A 23769-nucleotide genomic window follows, 5' to 3' on the forward strand; every position below is an offset into this window, starting at 1 on the left:
AGAAAGCACTTGGTATAAGTAACCCTTATATCAAACCAATCCTATTTCAATACACTCTCTTTTGACTGGGGTTACGTTGAAATAGCGTTACCTCTGGAGCCCGATGGCAGACAAAGAGGCTCTTACAAGAGCCATGACTTTGAACAGGGAATGGGAATCTTCAAAGCTGTCTGCTGCTTCTACCTCAGAGACATTGAATGGTAAATTATGACGGATGTATTTGGATCACAGTCGGCCAAATGGCCTGATTTATGCTAAAGGATGCACCAGTAGACTCAATTATAAGTCAGCCTTGGGTCACACACTAGAAGTGGCTTTTCGCATCGTATAAACCTATCAAAACATAAATCATCATCATAGGATATGTGTTCAATGTCACCCACAAGGGTCTTCTCTCGTTACAGCAGACAATAGTTCTCAAAAATAATCCATGTGTCTGTGTTCTTTCCTTTCAGCCCCATGATATTCCCGAAAGACCCCTATAGTCCACAACAACTAGCTATAGTATCACCATTTCAAATATTTATGTCTTGCTTGTAGTGGTTCAGAGGCAGTAGGCTACATGCACAACCAATGTTAAATGAAAGATGCACACAACAGGAAAAATGACAGGCACACAACATAAAAGGGTTTAAGCTCTGTCATTCATCACTCTCAGTGTCAATCGCTCATAATATATGCATAGATGATTAGTTCCTGGTCTGTCTCCCCCAAGGCCTATTTAAAGCTGGAGTGTAGTAAGAGACTGAAGGACATTTCTCACAGGTCTCCAACCACATCAATTGCTCAACTGAACTCCATTCACTATGGGCATTCCACTGAACCTGGGTACTCTGGTCCTAATGCTCATTTTCTACAGCGAAGGTAAAGAAAGCAAATACCTAGACTTTAAATGTATGTATTGATTCAGGCTCTTGATGTACTTTTGCAGTCTACTACTACCAATCCAAACTTGTACTGAAGGGAATTCAAGGAATGTACAGTAAGAAAATGTGTTTGAAAAGTGTTGATAAAAGACAGCTGACTCGCTCGCCTCCATATGTATTTGGACAGAAAGTCAAAATGTTAAATATGGTTCTATACTCCAGCGTTTTGGATTTGAGACAAAATGTTTGGTATGAGGTGAAAGTACAGAATGTCATATTTTAAATAAGGATATTTTCTAACATATCTGTTTTACCATTTAGAAAATAAATGCATGTATCTACAGTTGAGGTTGGAAGTTTACATACACTTAGGTTGGAGTCATTAAAACTCGTTTTACAACAACTCCACAAATGTCTTGTTAACAAACTATAGTTTTGACAAGTAGGTTAGGACATCTACTTTGTGCATGACACAAGCAATTTTTCCAACAATTGTTTACAGACAGATTATTTCACTTATAATTCACTGTATTACAATTCCAGTGGTTCATAAGTTTGCATACACTAAGTAGACTGTGCCTTTAAACAGCTTGGAAAATTCCAGAAAATGATGTCATGGCTTTAGAAGCTTCTGATAGGCTAATTGACATAATTTGAGTAAATTGGAGGTGTACCTGTGGATGTATTTCAAGACCTATCTTCAAACTCAATGCTTCTTTGCTTTTCATTATGGGAAAATCAAAATAAATCAGCCAAGACCTCAGAAAAAAATGGTAGACCTCCGCAAGTGCAAAGTGCAAATCAATCCCAGAACAACAGCAAAGGACCTTCTGAAGATGCTGGAGGAAACAGGTACAAAAGTATCCTTATCCACAGCAAAATGAGTCCTATATCCACATAATCTGAAAGGCCGCTCAGCCAGGAAGAAGCCACTGCTCCAAAACGGCCATAAAAAAGCCAGACTACGGTTTGCAACTGCACATGGGGACAAAGATCGTACTTTTTGGAGAAATGTCCTCTGGTCTGATGAAACAAAAATAGAACTGTTTGGCCATAATGACCATCGTTATGTTTGTAGGAAAAAGGGGGAGGCTTGCAATCCGAAGAACACCATCGCAACCGTGACACATGGGGGTGACAACATCATGTTGTGGGGGTGCTTTGCTGCAGGAGGGACTGGTGCACTTCACAAAATAGATGGCATCATGAGGACGGAAATTGTGGATATATTGAAGCAACATATCAAGACATCAGTCAGGAAGTTAAAGCTAGGTCGCAAATGGGTCTTCCAAATGGACAATGACCCCAAGCATATTTCCAAAGATGTGGCAAAATGGCTTAAGGACAACAAAGTCAAGGTATTGGAGTGGCCATCACAAAGCCCTGACCTCAATCCTATAGATAATGTGTGGGCAGATCTGAAAAAGCGTGTGCGAGCAAGGAGGCCTACAAACCTGACTCAGTTACACCAGCTCTGTCAGGAGGAATGGGTCAAATGTCACCCAACTTATTGTGGGAAGCTTGGGGAAGGCTACCCAAAAAGTTTGACCCAAGTTAAACAATTTAAAGGCAATGCTACCAAATGCTAATTGAGTGTATGTAAACTTCTGACCCACTGAGAATGTGATGAAAGAAATAAAAGCTGAAAGAAATCATTTTCTCTACTATTATTTGGACATTTCACATTCTTAAAATAAAGTGGTGATCCTAACTGACCTAAGACAGGGATTTTTTTACTAGGATTAAATGTCAGGAATTGTGAAACTGAGTTTAAATGTATTTGGCTAAGGTGTATGTAAACCTTTGACTGTATCTAGTACCCCCATCAGTATTTGGACAAATTCACTTATAGTGTATTAAGTAGTTAAAAGTTTGGTAGGTCCCATATTCCTTGCACACAATGACTACATCAAGCTTTTGGCTTTACAACCTTTTTGGATGCTTTTACAGCTTTTACAGTTTTGGTTGTGTTTCGGATTATGTTTTGCTCAACAGGAAGTGAATGGTTAGTAATGTATAGAGTCATTTTGGAGTCACTTTTATTTGAAGTTAGAATAGTTTCTGAACACATCTACATTTATGTAGATGCTACCATGATTATGAGTAATCACAAATTAATTGTGAATGATAAAAAGTTAGAAAGTTACAGAGGGACAAAGATCATGGGGGACTAGATATATAAAGTTCTTTCATTTCTAAATGGTAAAACAGATATGTCTGAAAATACCCTCGAATAAAAGGTGACATTCTGGGCAGTCTCCTCATGTGAAACATTCTATCTTAAATCCAAAATGCTGGAGTATTAGAGCCAAATTTGAAATGTTAGCTTCAATGTCCAATTAGATATGGAGGGGGTGTACATCAAGTATTGCATAACCTTTATGAGGGTAAGATGAAAAATGCACATCTATCGTTAAATATTGTGGGTCCTGATTTTTGGTGCTGTCACAGTGCATGCAGGGCGCATCTATGGGGGCAAGGAGGCCGTGCCTTACAGTAGACCCTACATGGTCCTCCTGGAGAGGGCTACCACCAACATCCTGAAGCCCAAAAACTGTGCTGGCTTTCTAGTGAGAGAGGACTTTGTGATGACTGCTGCCCACTGCAATGGGAGGTCAGTAATGTCCGCTTATCTAGTGAGAGAATACCAGGGGCAAACATATGGGAAGATATAAGCCATTGTCTGCCCTATAAATCATGCAACTGTTTCTCTTTCCTACCTTATATATGCAGGGAATTAGATTTCAGCCAAAACAAGTGCAAAATTATTGCTAGTCAAACACGGATATTTATTGCAATCCCACCTATTAAAAGGGCATTTTAATAGGCCACCATTTCAATGTCTCTAGGTTTTTCACACCTGAATATTTTTTACTGTTTTTAGGCTAGGGCTATCCTACGCTACCCCATGTTTCACACAGCTCTTCCTAATTTTGCATTTACACATTTTGACATCATGCATTTCTAACGTCCCCTTTGGAGAATTAAGATGTGAAACACAGCTTAGCCCAGGGCTAAGAGCTCCAATAGCCAAACAAAGGTCCAGTATGAAAAACCTACCAATACATTGGATCACGCACCATTAAGATGTATTGCAGACTGTTGAAATGTCAAGCCACATGCTAAACAAAGGGGAGTGCAAGAATATACTGTAGATTGACATGACATAGATTAACATTATGTTTTCAATCAGCCTCTGTGATTAACCCACTACTGCCTGGTGCAGATATGTGTAAGACCACAGTATATTGTATTACATTGTGTCTGTGTATGTTACAGATCCATTAAGGTCAAGCTGGGAGTCCACAACGTGCAACAGGAAAGCGCTCAGGAAATGTTTGTGAAACAGGCATTTCCACATCCACATTATGATAATGAAGAACATGATAATGATATCATGCTACTCAAGGTAAATCTCCTAGCTAGGACCTAAAGTTATACATACTGTTTTTATGTTTAATTGTGCAATGCATGTTGATGTGACTACAATGTCAAAGTATGCAATCTCTTTGTATCAGACATGTCACAACAAATAATAATTATTAGTTTACCACTATTAAGGTAGGTTATAGAACATCTAAGGTTGTAAGTTGTAACATTTGACATCCCCGCTCTTTCTTCCTCCCAGCTGGAGAAGAATGTGCTTGTCACCAACCGTGTGAGACCCATTGGCCTCCCGCAGACAGAAGATGAGGAGGTGCCCAAGGACTGTCTGGTGTCAGGCTGGGGCTTCAATATCAGGGGAGTAAACAAAGGATCCTCTGTGCTACTGGACCTCAACGTGACACTGGTTGTGCGTCAAGTATGCTCAGACAACCATGCGTTCTGCTCTGCAGGACTAAATGGACCTGCTCAGGTAAGTGGCGTCTTAAAGTATGTCATTTTGCAGGGGAAAGAACATGGGAGTAAAGAAAGAAAACAATACTTTCACCTTGATGGATGGCATGAATCATTCCAAGTGAAATGTGCCTGTTCATTTGGTCAGTATCGTGGTCACCATGTGTTATTTCCAGGGAGACTCCGGAAGTCCATTGGTCTGTAACGGTGTGGCCTATGGGGTGGTGTCCTGCTCTATAGACCAACTCTACATTTACACGCGCATCCCTGACTACCTGGACTGGATCACCAACACCATGAATAATTGATACGACACTGACCAGAAACCTATACAGTTTGTTCATTTGTTCACCCAAGTCCCTAGAAGCATGATTATGATACTGCAGAATCTGAATGTGTTTATGATGCTTTCTGATTGATTTAACGGTGCTGGTTAATGTCTGTGTGCCTTCATGCAGTAAGCCAAAGATTGTTAGTATAACCTCCTTGTTCTGTGTTGAAGCCTCTGAATTTCCATCTGTCAAACAATGCTTTCAAGTCCTGTTCTGTGCTGCAGCTGTTTTAAATCTTAAATTGTGAATTGTGGGATTAAATAAGTAGAGAGTTGATGTTATTGAACACATTTATTTTGTGAATATCAATATGAGCAAACTGAGAAGAGGTGCTTTGAACAAGTTGTCCCTTAAACAGTGAGGCAATCACACAATGCTTACTGCATTTTGGAGTAGGCTATATTGAAAATATATGAGCAGTAAAAGACATTGAGCATACCAAAAATCTTAACAAGACTGCCCCCTTGTGCACATCTGAATAACATACAGTCCATGTAAAATACATTAAAGGCCCAGTGCAGTCCAAAACGTGATTTATTGTGTTTTATATCTATTTCCACACTATGAGATTGGAATAATACTGTGAAATTGTGAAAATTATGATAATGCCCTTTTAGTGTGAGAGCTGTTTGAAAAGGCTGCCTGAAATTTCAGCCTGCCTGGTGACATCAGTTAGTTAATAGACCCATAAGAAAGAGTTCCAAACCTCTCTGCCAATAACAGTTCGTTTTCAGTTTTCCCCTCCCCACTCAGACTCCCAGACAGTCCTAGTAAAATTCTTGCTTGAGAAACTGTTATTTGCTAAGATGCTATTTTTGTTATTTTTTGACAATTTTCATTGAAAACAGGTACTTAAAGGGTATCCACCCCAAACCACAAATGCCCATGATTAACAGTGTTAAATAACACTAATATGTGAAAACAATATTTTTGGTGAACAAATGTTTCGTTTTCTCATTATAATAAGCTTGGTAGCAACATGAGAAAATCGGTGTTGAAATCTGTTGAAGCTAAAAAATTGACTACAAAACCCACAATGCAATACTCTCTCTGGGCTGTCTAGGTAGCTAAGCTAGCAAACGTATAATACCAAAGTCAATATCAGCATGTGAATTAACTAGCTAGCTGTAAAATCGCTTAAACTGCACTATCAATTTAGGAGTCTATTTCACCGAATTCAACCTGCAATTATCTCTGACTAGAGCACTGAGGCACAATAAAAATGGACCAGAGCAAGGGCAGATGACGTTGCTATGGCAACAATTGCCTTTCCCATGTTTCCCACAGACACACAAGGCGCATTGCGAGAAGGAAAAACTGAGTTTAATAATTGATTGAGCACATCTAAGCGAAATATACACTTTGTCATAATGATATAAACGGATGGATGTGTTATAGACACATATGCCAATGCCATATATTGGCTGATTTGGCGATCTGGAGTGCAGGTAATTGTTTTAAAAGCTTTATGAAATGTGATAGCATGTTATCCTCTATTTCCAGTGAAGAGAACCATGTATCTATGACGCATTCCTACAAGATTTCCTGATTTCAGTTTTTTTTTTAAATGTGTACTTTTTTGCATTTGTTAATATATATATTTAGATGTTTTATTTATTTTTTACATTTTGAACACATAAAAAAACAAAAATATACAAACAAGAGCACATAAATACATTTAATAAATTTGTCAAACACTTTTATGGTGCATATTGCTTTTTTGCTTTTACATTTACTGATCATTTAAAAAAATATTTAAATTCTATCTTAAATAATGTGAAGAGGGGTTTGTTCTCTGCCCACTTCATTTTATGGATAAAGAATCCTCCATGAAAAATAAACAAATTAACAATGAAAGTTAAATCAGGGTCCATATAATTTGGATCAAAACAAAACATAATATCAGTCTCTCAGATTAACATTAATAGTCGTTCCTTTTCAAATAAAATCTAACTCTCTCCTAAATCTTCTGACATAAGAACAGTCCCAAAATAAATGGTCAAGAGTTTCTGGGTCAGAACCACAAAATACACACTTGTTATCAATAGCTATTTTGAATCTGTGTATAATAAAGGTCTTTACAGGGTAGATTCTATGAATGAGTTTGTAGGATACTTCTTTCACCTTATTAGATGTAATGGAATGCAGCCCTAGGACAAGTGAACTGGAACAAAGTCTTGTTGTCTGGCAAATATAGTATATCTAATAAAATGCCATTTGATACTCCTCAGGAGTAAATGTAACATTGTGTGTTCTCATGAATCCTGGATAATCATATAGAATAAAATCATCATTATTCAATAATTGTTTAACCCAGATAATGTTGTCAAACCAGTTCTGGAAAAACAAAGACTTGTTTTTGTATTTTATGTCTTTATTACTCCAGATTGCATAACTATGTGGGGAAAAATTGTGTAGGTACATGAGTTTCCAAGTTAGAAGTACTTGTTTATGAAAGTTTGCAAGCTTAATAGGGATTTTACCCACATCAAAGTTGCATTTGTGTAAAAATTTTAGACCACCAATCTGTTGGAATATTAAATAAGGGATTATATTCCAAATGCAATCCTTATTTTTAAATAGTTTTGTATCCATTTGATCTTAAAGATTATATTAGATGTTTTATAATACACCTGATTTCACAGATGGACCACAAGTTAAATCATGGGGAAAATGTGTATTTTACCCAATGATAGAACATAGGCTTTCACCAAATTGACAGGGGTTTTGTGATTTGTATTTCTGGAGGTGGATTATCCCTTTAATTGTTACCCAGAAATTATTTGATTTTGAGATTTTAAAAAACATATTGGACCTTCAAAACAGTCTGGGATGTATTCCAAGGGCAAAATTAATTGCAATAAATGAAGCAACTTCTCTCGTGACTTGTTTACATAGCCTAACGATAAGATCGCTAATACTGTGGCAAACAGAAGCGATACAACAGAAGAAAAGTCATATATCAATGTGGTTCAATGGAGTATGATAGCATTCCAACCGACCTACAAAATATTGTCCCCGTTATCAGCCCTGGCATGCCAGGCTAGATCTGTTGAATACTGGTGAATCATTGGTTTGATCGGGACCTCAGGTCGACAGAATACTCTTGAGTTCCAGGGTAGTTTTGTCTACACATGGAATAGATTACAGGACAACAGCCCCCTCTGCTGGAATTATTTTATACATGCATGGCCTATAAACCCTCCAACAGTGAAATACTACATTTCACGTGACTTTCCAGAAAATAATTAACTCTTGCCTGGATGTTCCAATAGCCTATTTATTCCTTAGCATGTGAGTACCTTTAAAAATGTATTTATATATATATATATATATATATATTCACACACACTTCTACCCAGATACTCCTTTCAATAGAATCTCAAGTACTCAGTGGTAAGTTTATTAGGTACACGCATCTAGTACCGGTCATCCAGAACAGCCTGAATTCTTTGGGGCATGGAAACATGCTCAATTGTTATCAAGGGACTTAACGTATGCCAGGAAAACATCCACACCAGCCTGTACCGTTGAGGTCATCTGCTGCAATAGCCCATCAGTGACCAGGACCGACGAGTTGTGTTCCGAGACGCTGTTCTGCGGCATTATTTGCGGCCCTCCTGTTAGCTTGCACGGTTCTGGCCATTCACCTCTCATCATCAAGCTGTTTTCCTCCACAGGACTGCATGTTTTTAGTTTGTCACACCATTCTCAGTAAATCCTAGACATGCGTGAATAGGCCAGATGTTTGAGATACTGGAAACAGCACACCTGGCACCGATGATCATACCACACTCAGGTCACTCGTTTTGCCCATTCTAACTTTCAATTGAACAGTAACTGAATGCCTCGATGCCTGCTTTATATAGCAAGCCGCAGCCACATGACTCACTATATGTAAGAGCGAACCATTTTCGTGAATGGGGTGGTTTACCTAATGAACCAGCCACTGAGTGTATAGCTAGCTATTAAGTCACCTTTTTTTAAAACACTTGCAGATGACTAGATTATGGATATGCCTATGTAATGAAACCTGACCAAACCAGCAACAGATTTATAAATGTTTTTTAAATTTTTTATTTAGGAAAAATACAACCATGAAGATACAGAACGCTTAAAAAAATCTAATACAAAACCAATCTGATGCTATGACGAGAACAGTTGTGAAATCACTATTTGTATCCTCATAGAAAGTATGTTTGTTGAAAAGAGCTTGCAAGTAGTAGAACTGTCCCGCTTCACATTAATTCAGCGCTGTGTGTACTTGAAACCATTGTGTGACTCAGATACACAAAAAAAAAACATTCCTTATTTAAAATGTGCAGCTAATAAAATAAAAACCATTCTCAGTAGAAACCAAAATAAATTAGACAAGAACCTGCCATAGACAGGACAGTCAAGCAACAGGTCAGTGCTCCAGAAAACCAATGAGTAAGTTCTCATTTACCGGAACCCACAGCGATCCTAGCAAGCCCAGTCGATTAGAGAACGTCTCTACTCATACTCTCCTCTCTCAGTCAGGAAGAACAGCGCAGACATGGTGGTGATGGTTTCAGACCTTTGTGTGCATTTACCTCATTCAGGCTCATCACCATTATCAGTTGGCAAAACAGTCAATCATAAACAAAATAAGTGCAAGCATTTTTGTACTTTGTTACAAAGCAGAGTTAAAACTACAAAAGCGTTAACATTATCTATCCAAGATATATTCCTTGTCTTTTAGGTTGTGCCTCTTTGCGTGCACGGCCCAAAGTGAGGCAACGGCCTACAGCACGAGCCTTGCTCTTTCGAGCTACCCACAAAAACTGTAAATTAAAAAGTAGTTCTCTGCAGTTTTCAATAACAAATAAGGAGAATCAGAAAGTTAAAAAACAAAAACTTGGAATAGACCAGTGGTGGGAGGCTCGGAGTGCGAGCCAGCCCTCCCCGCACTTATCCAGGACTGCTCTTATCTACATGGTCGGTTTCAGAAGATTTAAAGTGTTGCGGAGCAGCAAGCCCTGGGCTGGGACCAGGCCTTGCCAGGGGCCGTGCCCAGACGACAGACAGTCCGGTCGTCTCCGTCCTACCAGCCGCCCTCGTCACCTGTAGAGGAAGTCGGAAAACACACAGGTTACCATGATTCTGTGGAAGGTATGAGGCTCGTCTTTCGAAAGGGGCCCTGCTGCTACTGAACACTAATCCCTTTTGAAGATACTTAAGATTTGGTAGCAATTTATGCTGGTGTGAACGGCACTGTGACAAAAACATCTGAAGGCAGGCCATCCGAGTATAAACTCATTGTTTCCATTCAGAAAACACAGTCGCTCCACAAAAGCAATATTACCTTGGTATATTCCATGGACAGATTTTTTTTCTGAAGAACTAAACAAAAGCAGACAGATAGGACAACTGACCTCCTACTCTTGCAAATAACAGATTACATCAACCAGAAAGGTGACTGACTCCACTGTGTATGCAGATCCTAGTACTGCAAGGTAAAGAAGAAAAGTAAAATATACCTCTACAAACAAGCTGCTGCAAGACAGAAAAAGCTTATGACAAGAAAAGCAGGAAGTAGAGAGCTAATGCTATAACCCCTGACAGCTCGCGCCAAGACGGTTGCAGACCGAGAGCCTACCTTGGCATTTTGCAGTGCTAAACTGGGGCATCAACATATTGTTTCTTCAGTTCAACATATTTCAACTACAGGAGGCAGCCTCACTGTGCACCAGAGAACAGCACCGCCTGTTCAGAGAAGAGAAAGCCCAGTGGTTAATGACGAAGTCCCAGACTCTCCAACAAGGAGGGAAACAAGTACACTAAGGCCCATCTGCAGACCCTCTCTTCCACTGCTACTCCCTAAAGGAATGGATGCTGAGCTGAAGTGGCATCTTGGGTCTTTCATATACTACATACCTTTAATGAGCACCAATGACTCATTTTACAATACTAACCAGGTAGGGCATTTGTATGTTGGAAATGCCCAGTGAACCCACCACTGGGTTCATTTGCAACCCTTCTTTAAGATGAATTATATGGCGCATATTGTGAAAGACAAAAGTGTAACTTGGGAGGGTGTATTTCTTAATACAGTGAGGCAAGAATGGGAATAGGGAACCCGTTTCTCCATTACATATGACTAAAGGAAAGCTTCATACATTGAGAAAATTACTTATTTCATTACTTTAATGGATATTTTCATCCATCGGTTGGCCCCAACACCAGAGGGGGCGAACCCAGTCCGATTGAAGTCCATCCAGCTGCTATACAGGTCAAGGACCTGCCAAAGCTCTGGTGTCGATTGGCCGAATACATATCTATGGCAGCTTGCAGTGATGTGGCTGTCCAGGCACCGGATTGGCCGCCTATCCTGACTCCCTACACTTGTGTAAGCTTTTAAGAAGCCTCGCCATAGCTATCGTAGCCGTCTCTATACGAACCTCCAGAACGATCTCCGTATCCTCCTCCTTGCGCTCTGTGGGCAGAAGAAAAAATGTACATCAGTAAACAAGAATTGGATGAGCATTTGAGTAGTATCAAATTGAAAAAACGTTATTCCTAAAAAGTGCTTGCTTATTATCAAAAGTGGGCACATAAGCTTCTTGAAATGTGTTAAGATTAATTTATAGAATCTATCCTGTCTTTTCAAATTCCAGCGATTGTCTAACAGGTATGTATATGCAAATATAGCGTCTATGTATCCGAGGTGGTGTATCATTCACCTGTCTTTGTTGTAGTAGCCTCGGTCTGATCCGTATGAGCCACCACTTCTGTTGTCGTAACGTCCACCGCCATATCCCCGCTCCCCACCACCTGTAATAGAACTTGTGGTCAACAGCTGCCTCAAGGTGGACTCAACATGTACGGTATTCATATTATGGTTCAATTAGTTGATAAGAGAATATTGGACACTTTAGTGTTGACATGCTATCACTAGGCTAAGAGATGGTTCAATCAAACCTCTACAGCTACCAGACAACGGCAAGTCACTGCAAAACAAAAACAAGACACAAGGACAACCCACTGGGCACAGGCATCAGTTCAACTTTTAGTTTCGACTTATAGTAGGTTGAGTTGTTAACTGATATAAAATCAACAACAAAAGATTCACCATGTCATTGGATTTTTTATTTTTTATGACAAAATCCAGGCTGATTACTTTTCAAATCCAATCAATTTTCTACATTGATTCAACAATTATTATTTGATGTGGAAACATTAATTCAATCCATTTTTGCCCAGTGGGATAGGAGTGGTTATTAAGGATGAGGGACCAGAGGGGAGGGTCAGAGCACGGGGTGCACACACTGACTACTTCTGGTTAGTTCTGCAAGTCACAGAATCCCAGGCTAGCGAAGGTGTGAGGACATCTTTGTAGGGTTGGGACTGGGGTGTCTGTCAGTCACTCCAAGGCAAACATGGGAGGGAAACTGGACGCTGGAGGATAGAAAACAACAAACTTGCCTCGTGAGAAGCCACGCCCACCTCTTCCACCACCACCACCACCTCTGCCTCCACGGAAATATCCTCCTCCACCACCTCTGCCACCCGACGAGCCCCCTCGGAATCCGCCCCCGGACCTGCCACCACCGCCAGACTTGCCAGCCTGGTCGACACGGATCTGTCTGCCGTCAAGTGACTGACACAGATAAGGTTGGGTGAGAAGATAATACACCATTAAGATCATCATTGAACAGTCAAAGAGTTGTGTTCCAGGGCAGAGTTTAGGTTATTTATTTATTTCACCTTTATTTAACCAGGTAGGCAAGTTGAGAACAAGTTCTCGTTTACAATAGCGACCTGGCCAAGATAAAGCAAAGCAGTTCGACACATACAACAGAGTTACACATCGAGTAAAACAAAGATACAGTAGAAAAATAAGTATATACACAATGTGAGCAAGTGAAGTGAGATAAGGGAGGTGAAGGCAAAAAAAAGTCCATGGTGGCGAAGTAAATACTATATAGCAAGTAAAACACTGGAATGGTTGATTTGCAATGGAAGAATGTACAAAGTAGAGATAGAAATAATGTGGTGCAAAGGAGCAAAAATAAATAAATACAGTAGGGTGGTTTGGGCTAAATTATAGATGGGCTATGTACAGGTGCAGTAATCTGTGAGCTGCTCTGACAGCTGGTGCTTAAAGCTAGTGAGGGAGACAAGGGTTTCCAATTTCAGAGATTTTTGTAGTTCGTTCCAGTCATTGGCAGCAGAGAACTGGAAGGAGAGGCGGCCAAAGGAAGAATTGGTTTTGGGGGTGACCAGAGAGATACACCTGCTGGAGTGCGTGCTACAGGTGGGTGCTGCTATGGTGACCCGCGAGCTGAGATAAGGGGGGACTTTACCAAGCAGGGTCTTGTAGATGACCTGGAGCCAGTGGGTTTGGCGACAAGTATGAAGCGAGGGCCAGCCAACGAGAGCGTACAGGTCGCAGTGGTGGGTAGTATATGGGGCTTTGGTGACAAAACGGATGGCACTGTGATAGACTGCATCCAATTTATTGATTAAGGTATTAGAGGCTATTTTGTAAAAGACATTGCCAAAGTCAAGGGTTGGTAGGATGGTCAGTTTTACAAGGGTATGTTTGGCAGCATGAGTGAAGGATGCTTTGTTGTGAAATAGGAAGCCAATTCTAGATTTAACTTAGGATTGGAGATGTTTGATGTGAGTCTGGAAGGAGAGTTTACAGTCTAACAAGACACCTAGTTATTTGTAGTTGTCCACATATTCTAAGTCAGAGCCGTCCAGAGTAGTGATGTTGGACAGGGCAGGTAGCAATTGGTTGAAGAAAATGCATTTAGTTTTACTTGTATTTAAGAGCAATTGGAGGCCACAGAAGGAGAGTTGTATGGCATTGAAGCTCACCTGGAGGGTTGTTAAGTGTCCAAAGAAGGGCCAGAAGTATACAGAATGGTGTCGTCTGCGTAGAGGTGGATCAAAGACTCACCAGCAGCAAGACCGACATCATTGATGTATACAGAGAAGGGAGTCGGTCCAAGAATTGAACCCTGTGGCACCCCCATAGAGACTGCCAGAGGCCCGGACAACAGACCCTCCGATTTGACACACTGAACTCTATCAGAGAATTAGTTGGTGAACCAGGCGAGGCAATCATTTGAGAAACCAAGGCTGTCGAGTCTGCCGATGAGGATGTGGTGATTGACAGAGTCGAAAGCCCTGGCCAGGTCAATGAATACGGCTGCACAGTATTGTTTCTTATCAATGGCGGTTAAGATATCGTTTAGGACCATGCGTGGCTGAGGTGCCCATGACCAGCTCTGAAACCAGATTGCTTTAGCGGAGGAGGTATAGTGGGATTCGAAATGGTCGGTAATCTGTTTGTTGACTTGGCTTTCGAAGACCTTAGAAAGGCAGGGTAGGATATAGATCTGTAGCAGTTTGGGTCAAGAGTGTCACCCCCCGTTTAATTTGTCACCTTGCCGTTCATGGCCAGCATAGCATCCTTGGCCTCATCCGGGTTCTCAAAGGTGACGAAACCAAAGCCCCTGGACCTCTGAGTTTCCCTGTCTTTAATTACAACAACTAGACAGAGGAAGAACCATTTTAAAAGTTAGACCATAGACATTCAAACCATTTTCAAATAGCAGACCACATGCCCAAATAAAGAATTACGGTGCACCAGTAATAGTAACAGTTAGTTACCTTCAGATATTTGCCCATATTTGGAGAACACATCTTCTAATGACTGTTCATTAGTGTCAAAGCTCAGGCCACCCACAAAAAGCTTCCCTTCGTCAGACATCCTTCCTTTTAACCACTGTAGAAGGGAATAACAAGTTTATTATGTGGTTCAGATTGTTAACTAGTAGCAGGTTATTTTTGGATTCAAACACCTGTTCATGTTCTATTCTTGCAATGGTGCAAATACACGCAGTAATAAAATGTAATTCTATCTAACAGTTGATGGCTTGATTTAATAAAGTATTTAGTATTGCGAAAATAAAATAAATAAAAGTCAGCGAGATCCTAGCAGAGTTTGAGATGGTCGAGCGAGAGAAGCACAAACGCGTATGGGGGTTTACGTAGGAGAGGCCCAAGATCATCCTGCCCCCGGTAACTAGCTAGTTCTGTCGTCTTCCCTTTCCAATAGACCGTAGTTAGAGCGCAACATTACGCTTGCTAGCGAGCTACCTAGCCAATGAAATGTGCGTTCTCACAAAAAGCACGCCTCGCTGGACAAGCGGATGACCGTGGTGCTATTTTGTTTATTTGAATCAGTAAACTAGCCAACTCGTGTATGTACACAATGCAATTCCCGCCCCCATGTGTACTATGCCTAGCTAGATTCAACTGCCTTTGTTCAACATTGTCCAGCTAAACCACAACGGCCTTTACAATAGTGCTATAGTAATGTAATGGAAGCCCCTGGTAGCCAGCCATCACTGCGTCATTGCATCGACTAGTGAGCGCGCTCGCAGAGTAAAATGGTTGGCATTGCCTTACTTTAACGACGAATGCAAGAAAGGGGGACTTTCGCATGCCACCACAATATAATTGTCCATACATTGACTGAATTAAATTTACAATCACGAGAATGTTATCGTAGACTAACTACTAGTTACATATATATATAGCCACGTTCAGACTTCTCGGGTGTCAGACCCTAATTTACCGCGACACCATCTTGTTACTGTCCCCAACTTAAAAGTTTAAACAAAAGGCTATTACAAGCGCTTACCGCCGACAAACACCGTGAGACTCTTCCGACGAACCTGCAGTAGATGGGAACGAATGAGTTGCGGGGCCTCCTGGTTTATGTATTGATGAGACCTTTGCGGTTACGCCCATCTTATTAATATTAAGTAGGTACACGCCATCTGACCCAGCATATCAATTCAACTCGACTTACTTTTAATCAGTCAATGGTCGCGAAATCATGCATGTTAAATTGTAGCATCAACTAGACGGATAAGTAAACTCAAGTATAAATGCCCGTGCCGTGGTCTCATTTAAGTCGATGCCTTTTTTGGGGTCAATATGAAAGTCAAATGATTTAGTTGTTCCCAACATCAACTCCTCTAAATAAAAACTAAGTGTTACATCTTAGTGTCCTGTACTACAGATAAATGTTGACATTGAAGGAATGTCCTATAAACTACTATACCAGAGAAGCAAAAACTTAAATTAATGGACCACTCAGTTAATTTGATGACTTAACACCAAAAAATGTCAGTTATGTATACTGGTAATATAGGTATTTCATGTTGCATCTTGTGACAGTCAGTAGCAGTGCGTGGTTAAAACCACAACCTGTGTTGTGATAAGTGTGTTTACGTGATAACCAGTTAATTCATATGCCTTGCCTAAAGGCTGAGAAGACTGTCGCAGAATAAATTACACTACATCTTTGTTCAATCACAAAACCACAGAGCAACCTGTCCAGTGAAGTCCAGAGCATATTGCATGTACACTAACGCGACCTACAGCATGGTCAAGCAACTTCATTTCAGACAGATTTAGAACGAGTTCAGCAAGACGCAAAGAAAACAGGCACTGCCTCCACTATTCCAGCACCATTTTTATAATCAAAGGACCTCTGCCTAGTCTAATAGTGACAACTAAAATATCAAACAAAAGTTAGTCCAATCAACGTAAGCTAAATGTGGCTGTCCATGGTTCCGATTGGTTCGATTCCGTGTGTTCATGCAAGTAAAAATACGTGTAAATTCACCCTACTTGTAGAGCAACGACAGTGCCATCCTTTACTATGTTGACGAAACAGTCTCACCATGTCATGTAGTACACACTTATTTGTTTGGGCTACCTGGCTAAAATTCTTGCTCTCCTAACTCCCATTCATGGCCAACGTTGGCTAGTTACAGGCAGCAACGTCACTCGTTTGGACCAGACAGCATCAGATAACCTACGCATAGAGGCAGTGTTTAGCTCCCGCGGACGCTTTCTTCTGTAATAGTCGCCTTCTGAGGAATTGAAGAAACAATTTGAAACAGACTAACGTGTTTTGAATTTTATTTCTTGAAGCCTGGCTTCCTTTGGCATCCATGAATACACATCACTGCATACAGCATTTAATTAGCATGCAAAAATGACAGTATTGTGCATGTTAGTACCAGATTTGATTTCCAATCCCATTTTAAGGCTGGTCTTGACAGAGTCAGGGCCACGTTCAGGTGCCAAATGTCTAACAAAGCAGATAGAAATGCCATGAATAAAGCAGACAGGATTCCTTACTATACTTGTCAGAGTAATGTTTGTTCTACATGGCATATTTCCATCGCATCTTTCAAAGACGCTGCATCCTGCTGAATTACACCCCAGGTCCAGTTCAGCTGCTCATCTAATTCAGCCTTCAAGATCTCTCCTGGTAGCGACCTCCCAAGGAGCAGTTTGCCGTTTCAGGGCAAGCCATCCTGTGCTGAATCTGGAATAGAAGCCACAATTAGCATGAGAAGAAACAGTAAAGTGACATGATTGTACATAGCACTGCTATATTTGTAAACCAAGTCAGTTTTACCATGCAGAGTATATGCTACTGCTAATAGTTGAGGCTGGTCCACAAAATGTAAAGTCGGTGCTTCTGAACTACAACTAATGGCAAACGTATTATATTACTATTATTAATAATCTCATAACATGTGGTCCATATACAAAAACATTTAAAACAGCCATTTATTTAAAAGCATATTCTATTATTCAAGGTGATTTATAGATCAGCCAGTCTTGACTAGTCTGCTGCAAGGTTTCTCTTTAATGGGAGTCACCCATTGCCGGATGAATGGCAAGATTCGGTGGTCTGACCTAAAGCCCCTTAAACAGTCCATCTCTTGACAGACGCAACTGTCTGAAAAGTTGACCCGAGGACAATGTAGGTTGTAAACAATTCAATACGCATTCATGCATCCACCAATGGTTGCATGCCACACTGGCGACTGACAGTTAACTGAAACGCAAAATCCAGGCATAGTTCTGGCAGGCATTAGCCACACCTGTGCAGAGGAACACACCCTCCATACTTCAATTCATGTGGGGGCCATAGAGCAGTGATAAAGCCACCTGCCTAAAGGACCGATGAAAGTAGGGTTCCACAACACTGCTTTCACCAATCCATTCACGTCAGATCAGTGATTTCATAATGAAGGGGGAACACAAAACAGGGCCTATGACTTCAGCGGCAAGGCATTCAGTACACATGCCATAGGACACCCACCTAGAAAGCATCGGCAGGAACCAGTTGCAGTCAGGCCTCGAGTTAGTTGTTCACATCCAACGCTTAACCTAATTGTGTAACGAGAAGGGTAATTAGTTTGTAGTACAGTCTGAGGGCAACAATGACAAGGCATGCATTTGCTTATCAATATCAAGCTAGCAAAGAACTACAGATGTGTTGAACAGCATTAACTTTTAGCATTAGACAATATTATCAAGTTTTGAAAGCTGGACATTTACTAAACTGTACATAGTGATACTTGACAAGAAAAAGGTGAGTCTAGAATTTAAGATGAAGACAACTTTGCAATCACTGGGAGAACAGTACAAAACACTGGTTTCACAGATGGATCAAACTTAGAATATTGTGATTTACACTAGGGATACTTTAGCAATGACTGCTCATGGAATTTGCAAAAGCTCAATGTTGATTTTCAGAGGCTCTAGCAGTCCCCTCGGTCTAATGGGGGACAGGGTGAAACGTTTCTCCAAAAACTGGATACTTTACTGGACGTTCTCATGCAACTCTGGGTATTGAACAGTAACGTCTAGGGCCTGAGGAAGTGACAGCGGTGCTTGGGCAAAGTTGAAGGTAGATAAGATGGACATCAAAATGAGAACTGTTTGAGGGATGCGAACAGGAGAGCAAAAGTCGTTACCTCACATTACTGGCCTATATCCACTTATGAACTAGCCAAGAGAGCAGCATTCACCAGAGAGGATTCACATGTCGGTAGGCACAACACTTCATTCTCCAAGGACTTTGTTGATTTCCAAAACGATAGTAGAGCTCTTGGGCGCAATGAAGCGTTATAAAAGAACCAGTGCCAGCACCAGGATGACATTTCATTTCTATTCTGCTTTCAACACCCCCAGCCCCCCTGTACATTGACTAGCTTCAGCATCAGGGTAGACCCTTTAGCATGTTTTGAGTATTAATTCAGAGGACCTCCCAATATTCCTAAATGAGACTTACACCCAGCCACCCCTTCATAATGAAATCCTGCTTTGCAGAATACCCTTTCCAGCAGACTATGCCATCATTTCACTCAACCCACTTACTAAATCCCTCGCTACCACTCACATTACATAACATTCAGCTGGCTTAGTGAACAGGCTATAGTTCTTTGAAGGCACAATAAATCAGAGCATTTTCAACGGGGTTGTTTAATAGGCTTCATGAAGCCAGGATATACAAAAAAATCTTAGGTGTTGGTTAACAGAACAGAGAGCACATATCCTTGAAGTAACATTGAGAGTGAACGTTCAGTCCATCAGCATATTATGCACATGTTTGCAAAGAGCAAAGTACCTTAGGCCAACTGCAGAAGGCTGCAACTAACACCTAGAATACAGCCCAAAGAGCCAAAGTAGGTTCACCAGTCAAAGTAATTCACTCTTTGGATACCGAGTATTGACAAATCTTTAGCAATATCAAGGTGGTCTGCTGGAAACCAGTGCTCCCACTTAGCATTCCTACCTTGCTACACTAAAGGAATGCATTACAGAACTGAAGGAGCAACATGTCTTTAGAGCACAATCACAGCTTTTCCAGCTTCTAGTGTAAATTTCATAGATTTCATTTTTTCTTTTAAGACCAGAATTCACTACAACTCCAGTTAAAAATGAGATTAAATGGAAACATGTCGCTACTGATATTTGAGTCTTTCGATTGAGCAGGAACATCGTCAAGATTGAATTTGTCTTAGAAGCTATCAGGCTGTGTTGAACAGGTTACGATTCAACAGTAGAAACAGGTTTAATTGCAAACAAAGGCATTTATAAAATTATCAAATTTGATTTTCTCCCAGTGCATTCTCCCTGCAACAGGAGGGCATATTGAGCTTAAGGTACTCAGACCCTTACTGAGCATCAAGGCTTACAGTAATTAAATGCTACAGGATTTCAGTTACTGCCATGAGGACAGAGATCCTGAAGAATACTTTCAACACGATAAAAAAGGACTAAAGATGCTGATTTGTTAAAGAAAACACTAGAACCAGATACCACAAACAGAAAAAAAAAAGTCTTCGAAGAGCGCATCTTTAAAAAAACAGCCAGCGATGGGACGATCTTGCAATCAGGAAGTTTGTTTTTGTTTTTACTCGTGTGTAGCTGAGGACAAGAAGTAGGCACAAGTGTAAAGGCACTGCAGCATTCTGACATTTCTCACAGTAGACTAGAGCCCATTTATATTTTGTGCCACAGTTATCATTGCAACAGGAAAGCACCAGGACAAGGGCATTGAAAGAACCTATGCCTCTTCAAAAGAAACTGAGTGAAAAAATCTAGGAATGTCTTTCTGCTTTTGGATAGGGTGGTAGAGGGCTGGATATCCATCGTTTCAAAGAAATGTTTGATTCTTTGAGCAGACATGAGTATTTTAACATACTAATCCAAGAGGGCACAAGCTTTCGGCTTCTGAGCAACAAAGTCTTACAGGGGTCGTTCTGGGAGTCTATGCAATCATGTCCAGTTCCTCCTAAACATTTCTAGTTCGTACTAACAGTGAGATCATGGCAACAACTAGGCTACATCTTTATACTTACCATAGCTGTCATAGCTGTCTCGGTAGGATCCCCCGGAGCGGCCACCATATCCACCTTCTCCTCCACTCCTAAAAAGGGGGACAAATGAACTGGTTAACAGACACCAAGGAAAATACATGTCGGCGCAGGTACATGATTATCCTAGAAATAACTTAGGTAGCTTAAATACTATGTTATTAAAACTAGGAGACTGATAACTTAGAGAACTAAACCATGCAACATTCTTACCTGGCCTCTCTGTAACCTCCGCTGCCACCCCCAGAGGAGTATCCTCCTCCACCACCACCACTCCTGTAGCCACCTCCATAGCTGCGGTCCCCGCCACCCCCATAGCTGCGGTCCCCGCCATAGCTGCGATCCCCGCCATAGCTGCGATCCCCACCATAGCTTCTTTCTCCCCCACCATAACCTCCACCACCTAGGACAACATTAAGAGGATTTCAGTCAAAGGACCTTCACTTTGGAGCAAGTTAAACACTAAAAAGGAGGGGTGTGACGTGGAGCAATTGACGCTAACCACTTACCTCTTCCTCTGCCTCCCCTGAAGCCACCAGAACCGCCCCTGAAACCACCAGAACCGCCCCTGAAACCACCCCCGCGGTCAGATCTTCCTCCTGACTTGCCAGCTTCATCCACACGAATCATCCTGCCATCGACCGACTAAACAGGAGGGCGAAAAAAAATCTATAATACCAATGATTCACGTCAGTCAAAGATATGCATGTGTCTGGGAAACCATCCCCTCACCTTGCCATTCATTGCAGCCATTGCGTCTTTGGCATCTTCTGGGTTTTCAAAAGTCACAAAGCCGAAACCCCTGGATCTCTGCGTCTCACGATCTCTGACAACGTCGACTGAAACAAAACATCAACCACGCACTCTAAATATTGACACAATATGGCCAAAGTCCACTAGACTGCACAAGTAGAAACCGATGGGTTTTTTCTGGCCCAAAAGGGGAGTGGTCAGCAACAATTCAACTTTTGTTGTTACATTTAAACCAATAATTTTTTGCCATAAGGAGAGATTCTCAACTTGTTTACTGCAATTATATACATTCTGTTATGGCGCTGAGAGAATTTGTGTAAATGTTAGGTGACGAGACACTGACGTTATGCAAGAATTCTACAAACAGCAGTAAACAAATCCATTCTCACTAAATGCCAATTAGGCATCAAAATGCATAAATCATTTGAACACATGCAGTAGTTACCCATGACTAAAAGTATCAATACTGTACTTCATGAAATGTATGTTATATGAGCCCAAATGAATAGCAAGTGACTTGCCAAGGTTGAACTGTGGGACAGCCCTTTTGGTGAAACCTGCAAAATTGGTACTAATAACTCGCCATTGGCGGAAGGTATTCCTCAACCTACCAGACTAAGCTCAATGTGACATATTGCTAAATAGTACTGGGGAAGTCCTGAGCGCATTTGTCATCCTTGGATTGAAATCATTTCAAACGTTTATTTCGTTCATTGAATTAAGTGTCTGGAGATAAGATGATCCATAAGATGGATCAGGAAGATCTATTTTTACACGCATTTATCCCTTTTACACCCCATTTATCTTATGACTGATAGCAGGGACTTTCAGACTAGGCTTGTAGGCATCAGAGCAAAACGGAGAGCACCATTGTGTTCGTGAGAGTCTCAGCTTTCCAATAAGGTATATTAGTGTGCATCTAAAACCAGAGACACTACAGACAAAAGTGAGCAAAAAAGAGGCTGTACCAACTTCAGACGAGTCTTGTGGGTGTCCTAGAGCATGAAAACCAATGTGGTCAAACAAAAATGTTTGACGTTACCACTATTTGCCCATTCAAACACATTGAATAATAGATTCACTACGAGGAACAGGTAGTCCCCCCAAAAAAAATTATACAAGGAAATGTGTTCTGGAGTGTCACCTATATCTGATAAGACCAGAAAATATTTGTTTTTACATGCATTTAACACCAATTATTTCATGCATTAAACAAACATTGGGTGGATTTATTCTTATTCTTCAAACAGTACACAAATTGCAGAAATTGTTAAATCATTTTGCATTAAGATTTGTGAACATGACCAGCATAACTTAAAATTGAGCTTAATTACATTACTGTAATTCCTCATGTACTGCTAATATGCATATTAATTTCATAAAAGTATATTTTATTTGAATTATGTGTTCTATCACCTTGAATTTCATTATATGCACAACCAAATCTTAAGATATTGGACAAAATGTGATGGGGGGGAATTGTCATTCAACTGTCCACAACCTTTTCGTCACTTGAAAATAAGATCAATGGTAAATCCTGAACATATTCATTAAAAGCTGTTCTATAACATTGAATACAAAGTATAACACCAGAACCAAAGTCACCTTTGAACCATTAACGCCACATTTTTGGCTATTAAGTGTATTTTCCCATGGCTAATGCGTCATTGTGGTTTTGGATTTAAATTCACTGACTAGATATATTGGTGATTGTTATCAGATTGAAAAATATATAGGTCCAGTTTAGTCATTTCATTTCCACACGTTTCCCCACCCGGGTTGTAATTCTTTTTTTTTTATCCGGCTGGCCCAAAGATTACAATGGCTGAAAAATCCCTGATCTAGATGCAACATACCTTTAGCAATGTTTCCATATTTTGAAAACGCCTCTTCCAGTGAAGTTTCATCGGTGTCAAAACACAATCCTCCAACAAAAAGCTTCCCCTCGTCAGACATCTTGGATTATCTAGAAGGGAAAAATTAAGAGTATGACCAAGTCCTGTAAGAAAAGGTTAGAAAAGCACCAACTGGCTTTCACATGCGGATGGCACCACGAGATGCCATACATTTTAAGCGATGGCACGCCATTTTCTTCCACCCATCGGTTCGTTTTCAAATGCGTGGAGTAGCCATGTTTTAACCCGTGCAGCAAAGTTGACTTAGCTATGCATAATGTATAATTTAGCTGGCCAATTTAACTAGCTAGCTACACGGGAATGTTGAAATTCTCAAAGATGGCGATTAACT

General features: G+C 40.7%; 3 protein-coding genes across 9 annotated transcripts; 1 reads left to right on the forward strand and 2 right to left on the reverse strand.

Annotated features, from left to right (window-relative positions):
* The first annotated feature begins 650 nt into the window (after positions 1-650).
* Positions 651-6734, forward strand: si:ch211-212d10.1 (mast cell protease 8). The gene is made up of 5 exons (XM_021603742.3): positions 651-864; positions 3318-3480; positions 4146-4275; positions 4495-4722; positions 4880-6734. The coding sequence occupies exons 1-5, from the start codon at positions 807-809 to the stop codon at positions 5009-5011; spliced, it is 711 nt and encodes a 236-aa protein (XP_021459417.3). The 5' UTR covers positions 651-806; the 3' UTR covers positions 5012-6734.
* A 2362-nt stretch (positions 6735-9096) lies between these two features.
* On the reverse strand, positions 9097-15838 carry LOC110524260 (cold-inducible RNA-binding protein B). Of its 4 annotated transcripts, none has more exons than XR_002473567.3 (8): positions 15717-15838; positions 14681-14795; positions 14454-14560; positions 12503-12656; positions 11740-11830; positions 11458-11492; positions 10656-10762; positions 9097-10120 (listed from the first exon to the last, which is right to left on the reverse strand). XR_002473567.3 is itself a non-coding variant. In XM_021603747.3 (7 exons), the coding sequence occupies exons 2-7, from the start codon at positions 14778-14780 to the stop codon at positions 10101-10103; spliced, it is 507 nt and encodes a 168-aa protein (XP_021459422.3). In that variant the 5' UTR covers positions 14781-14795; positions 15717-15838; the 3' UTR covers positions 9097-10100. The 4 variants fall into 4 exon arrangements, 2 of the variants coding, with proteins under 2 accessions (XP_021459422.3, XP_021459421.3); XR_002473566.3 differs by having other exon boundaries at positions 12482-12656; XM_021603747.3 differs by lacking the exon at positions 10656-10762.
* A 1153-nt stretch (positions 15839-16991) lies between these two features.
* LOC110524259 (cold-inducible RNA-binding protein) lies at positions 16992-23488 on the reverse strand. 4 transcript variants are annotated; one of them, XR_002473565.3, is made up of 7 exons: positions 23379-23488; positions 21502-21608; positions 21279-21414; positions 20983-21172; positions 20755-20822; positions 18207-18274; positions 16992-17414 (listed from the first exon to the last, which is right to left on the reverse strand). XR_002473565.3 is itself a non-coding variant. In XM_021603744.3 (6 exons), exons 1-6 carry the CDS (start codon positions 23476-23478, stop codon positions 20307-20309), a joined length of 615 nt encoding a protein of 204 aa, XP_021459419.3. In that variant the 5' UTR covers positions 23479-23488; the 3' UTR covers positions 19357-20306. The 4 variants fall into 4 exon arrangements, 2 of the variants coding, with proteins under 2 accessions (XP_021459419.3, XP_036833914.2); XR_002473564.3 differs by having other exon boundaries at positions 16992-17420; XM_021603744.3 differs by lacking the exons at positions 16992-17414; positions 18207-18274 and adding an exon at positions 19357-20320.
* Positions 23489-23769: the final 281 nt, after the last annotated feature.

The sequence above is a fragment of the Oncorhynchus mykiss genome, chromosome 5 (genome assembly GCF_057628025.1).
Source record: "Oncorhynchus mykiss isolate SJ-2025 chromosome 5, ASM5762802v1, whole genome shotgun sequence".
Lineage (NCBI taxonomy): Eukaryota > Metazoa > Chordata > Actinopteri > Salmoniformes > Salmonidae > Oncorhynchus > Oncorhynchus mykiss.

What these genes read in the sequence shown, in the direction of transcription:
- si:ch211-212d10.1 (XM_021603742.3), top strand. Translation starts at nt 807, where the DNA reads ATGGGCATTCCACTGAACCTGGGTACTCTGGTCCTAATGCTCATTTTC. An exon ending in GCTCATTTTCTACAGCGAAG is followed by an intron (nt 865 to 3,317) that starts GTAAAGAAAGCA and finishes GTGCTGTCACAG; the next exon opens with TGCATGCAGGGCGCATCTAT. An exon ending in ATGATATCATGCTACTCAAG is followed by an intron (nt 4,276 to 4,494) that starts GTAAATCTCCTA and finishes TCTTCCTCCCAG; the next exon opens with CTGGAGAAGAATGTGCTTGT.
- LOC110524260 (XM_021603746.3), bottom strand. Translation starts at nt 14,780, where the DNA reads ATGTCTGACGAAGGGAAGCTTTTTGTGGGTGGCCTGAGCTTTGACACT. An exon ending in TGGGCGTGGCTTCTCACGAG is followed by an intron (nt 11,831 to 12,481) that starts GCAAGTTTGTTG and finishes GTTCTATTACAG; the next exon opens with GTGGTGGGGAGCGGGGATAT. An exon ending in GGCTACTACAACAAAGACAG is followed by an intron (nt 11,493 to 11,739) that starts GTGAATGATACA and finishes TTCTGCCCACAG; the next exon opens with AGCGCAAGGAGGAGGATACG.
- LOC110524259 (XM_036978019.2), bottom strand. Translation starts at nt 23,478, where the DNA reads ATGTCTGACGAGGGGAAGCTTTTTGTTGGAGGATTGTGTTTTGACACC. An exon ending in ATATGGAAACATTGCTAAAG is followed by an intron (nt 21,609 to 23,378) that starts GTATGTTGCATC and finishes GTTTTGTTTCAG; the next exon opens with TCGACGTTGTCAGAGATCGT. An exon ending in GGAGGTTACAGAGAGGCCAG is followed by an intron (nt 20,823 to 20,982) that starts GTAAGAATGTTG and finishes CCCCCTTTTTAG; the next exon opens with GAGTGGAGGAGAAGGTGGAT.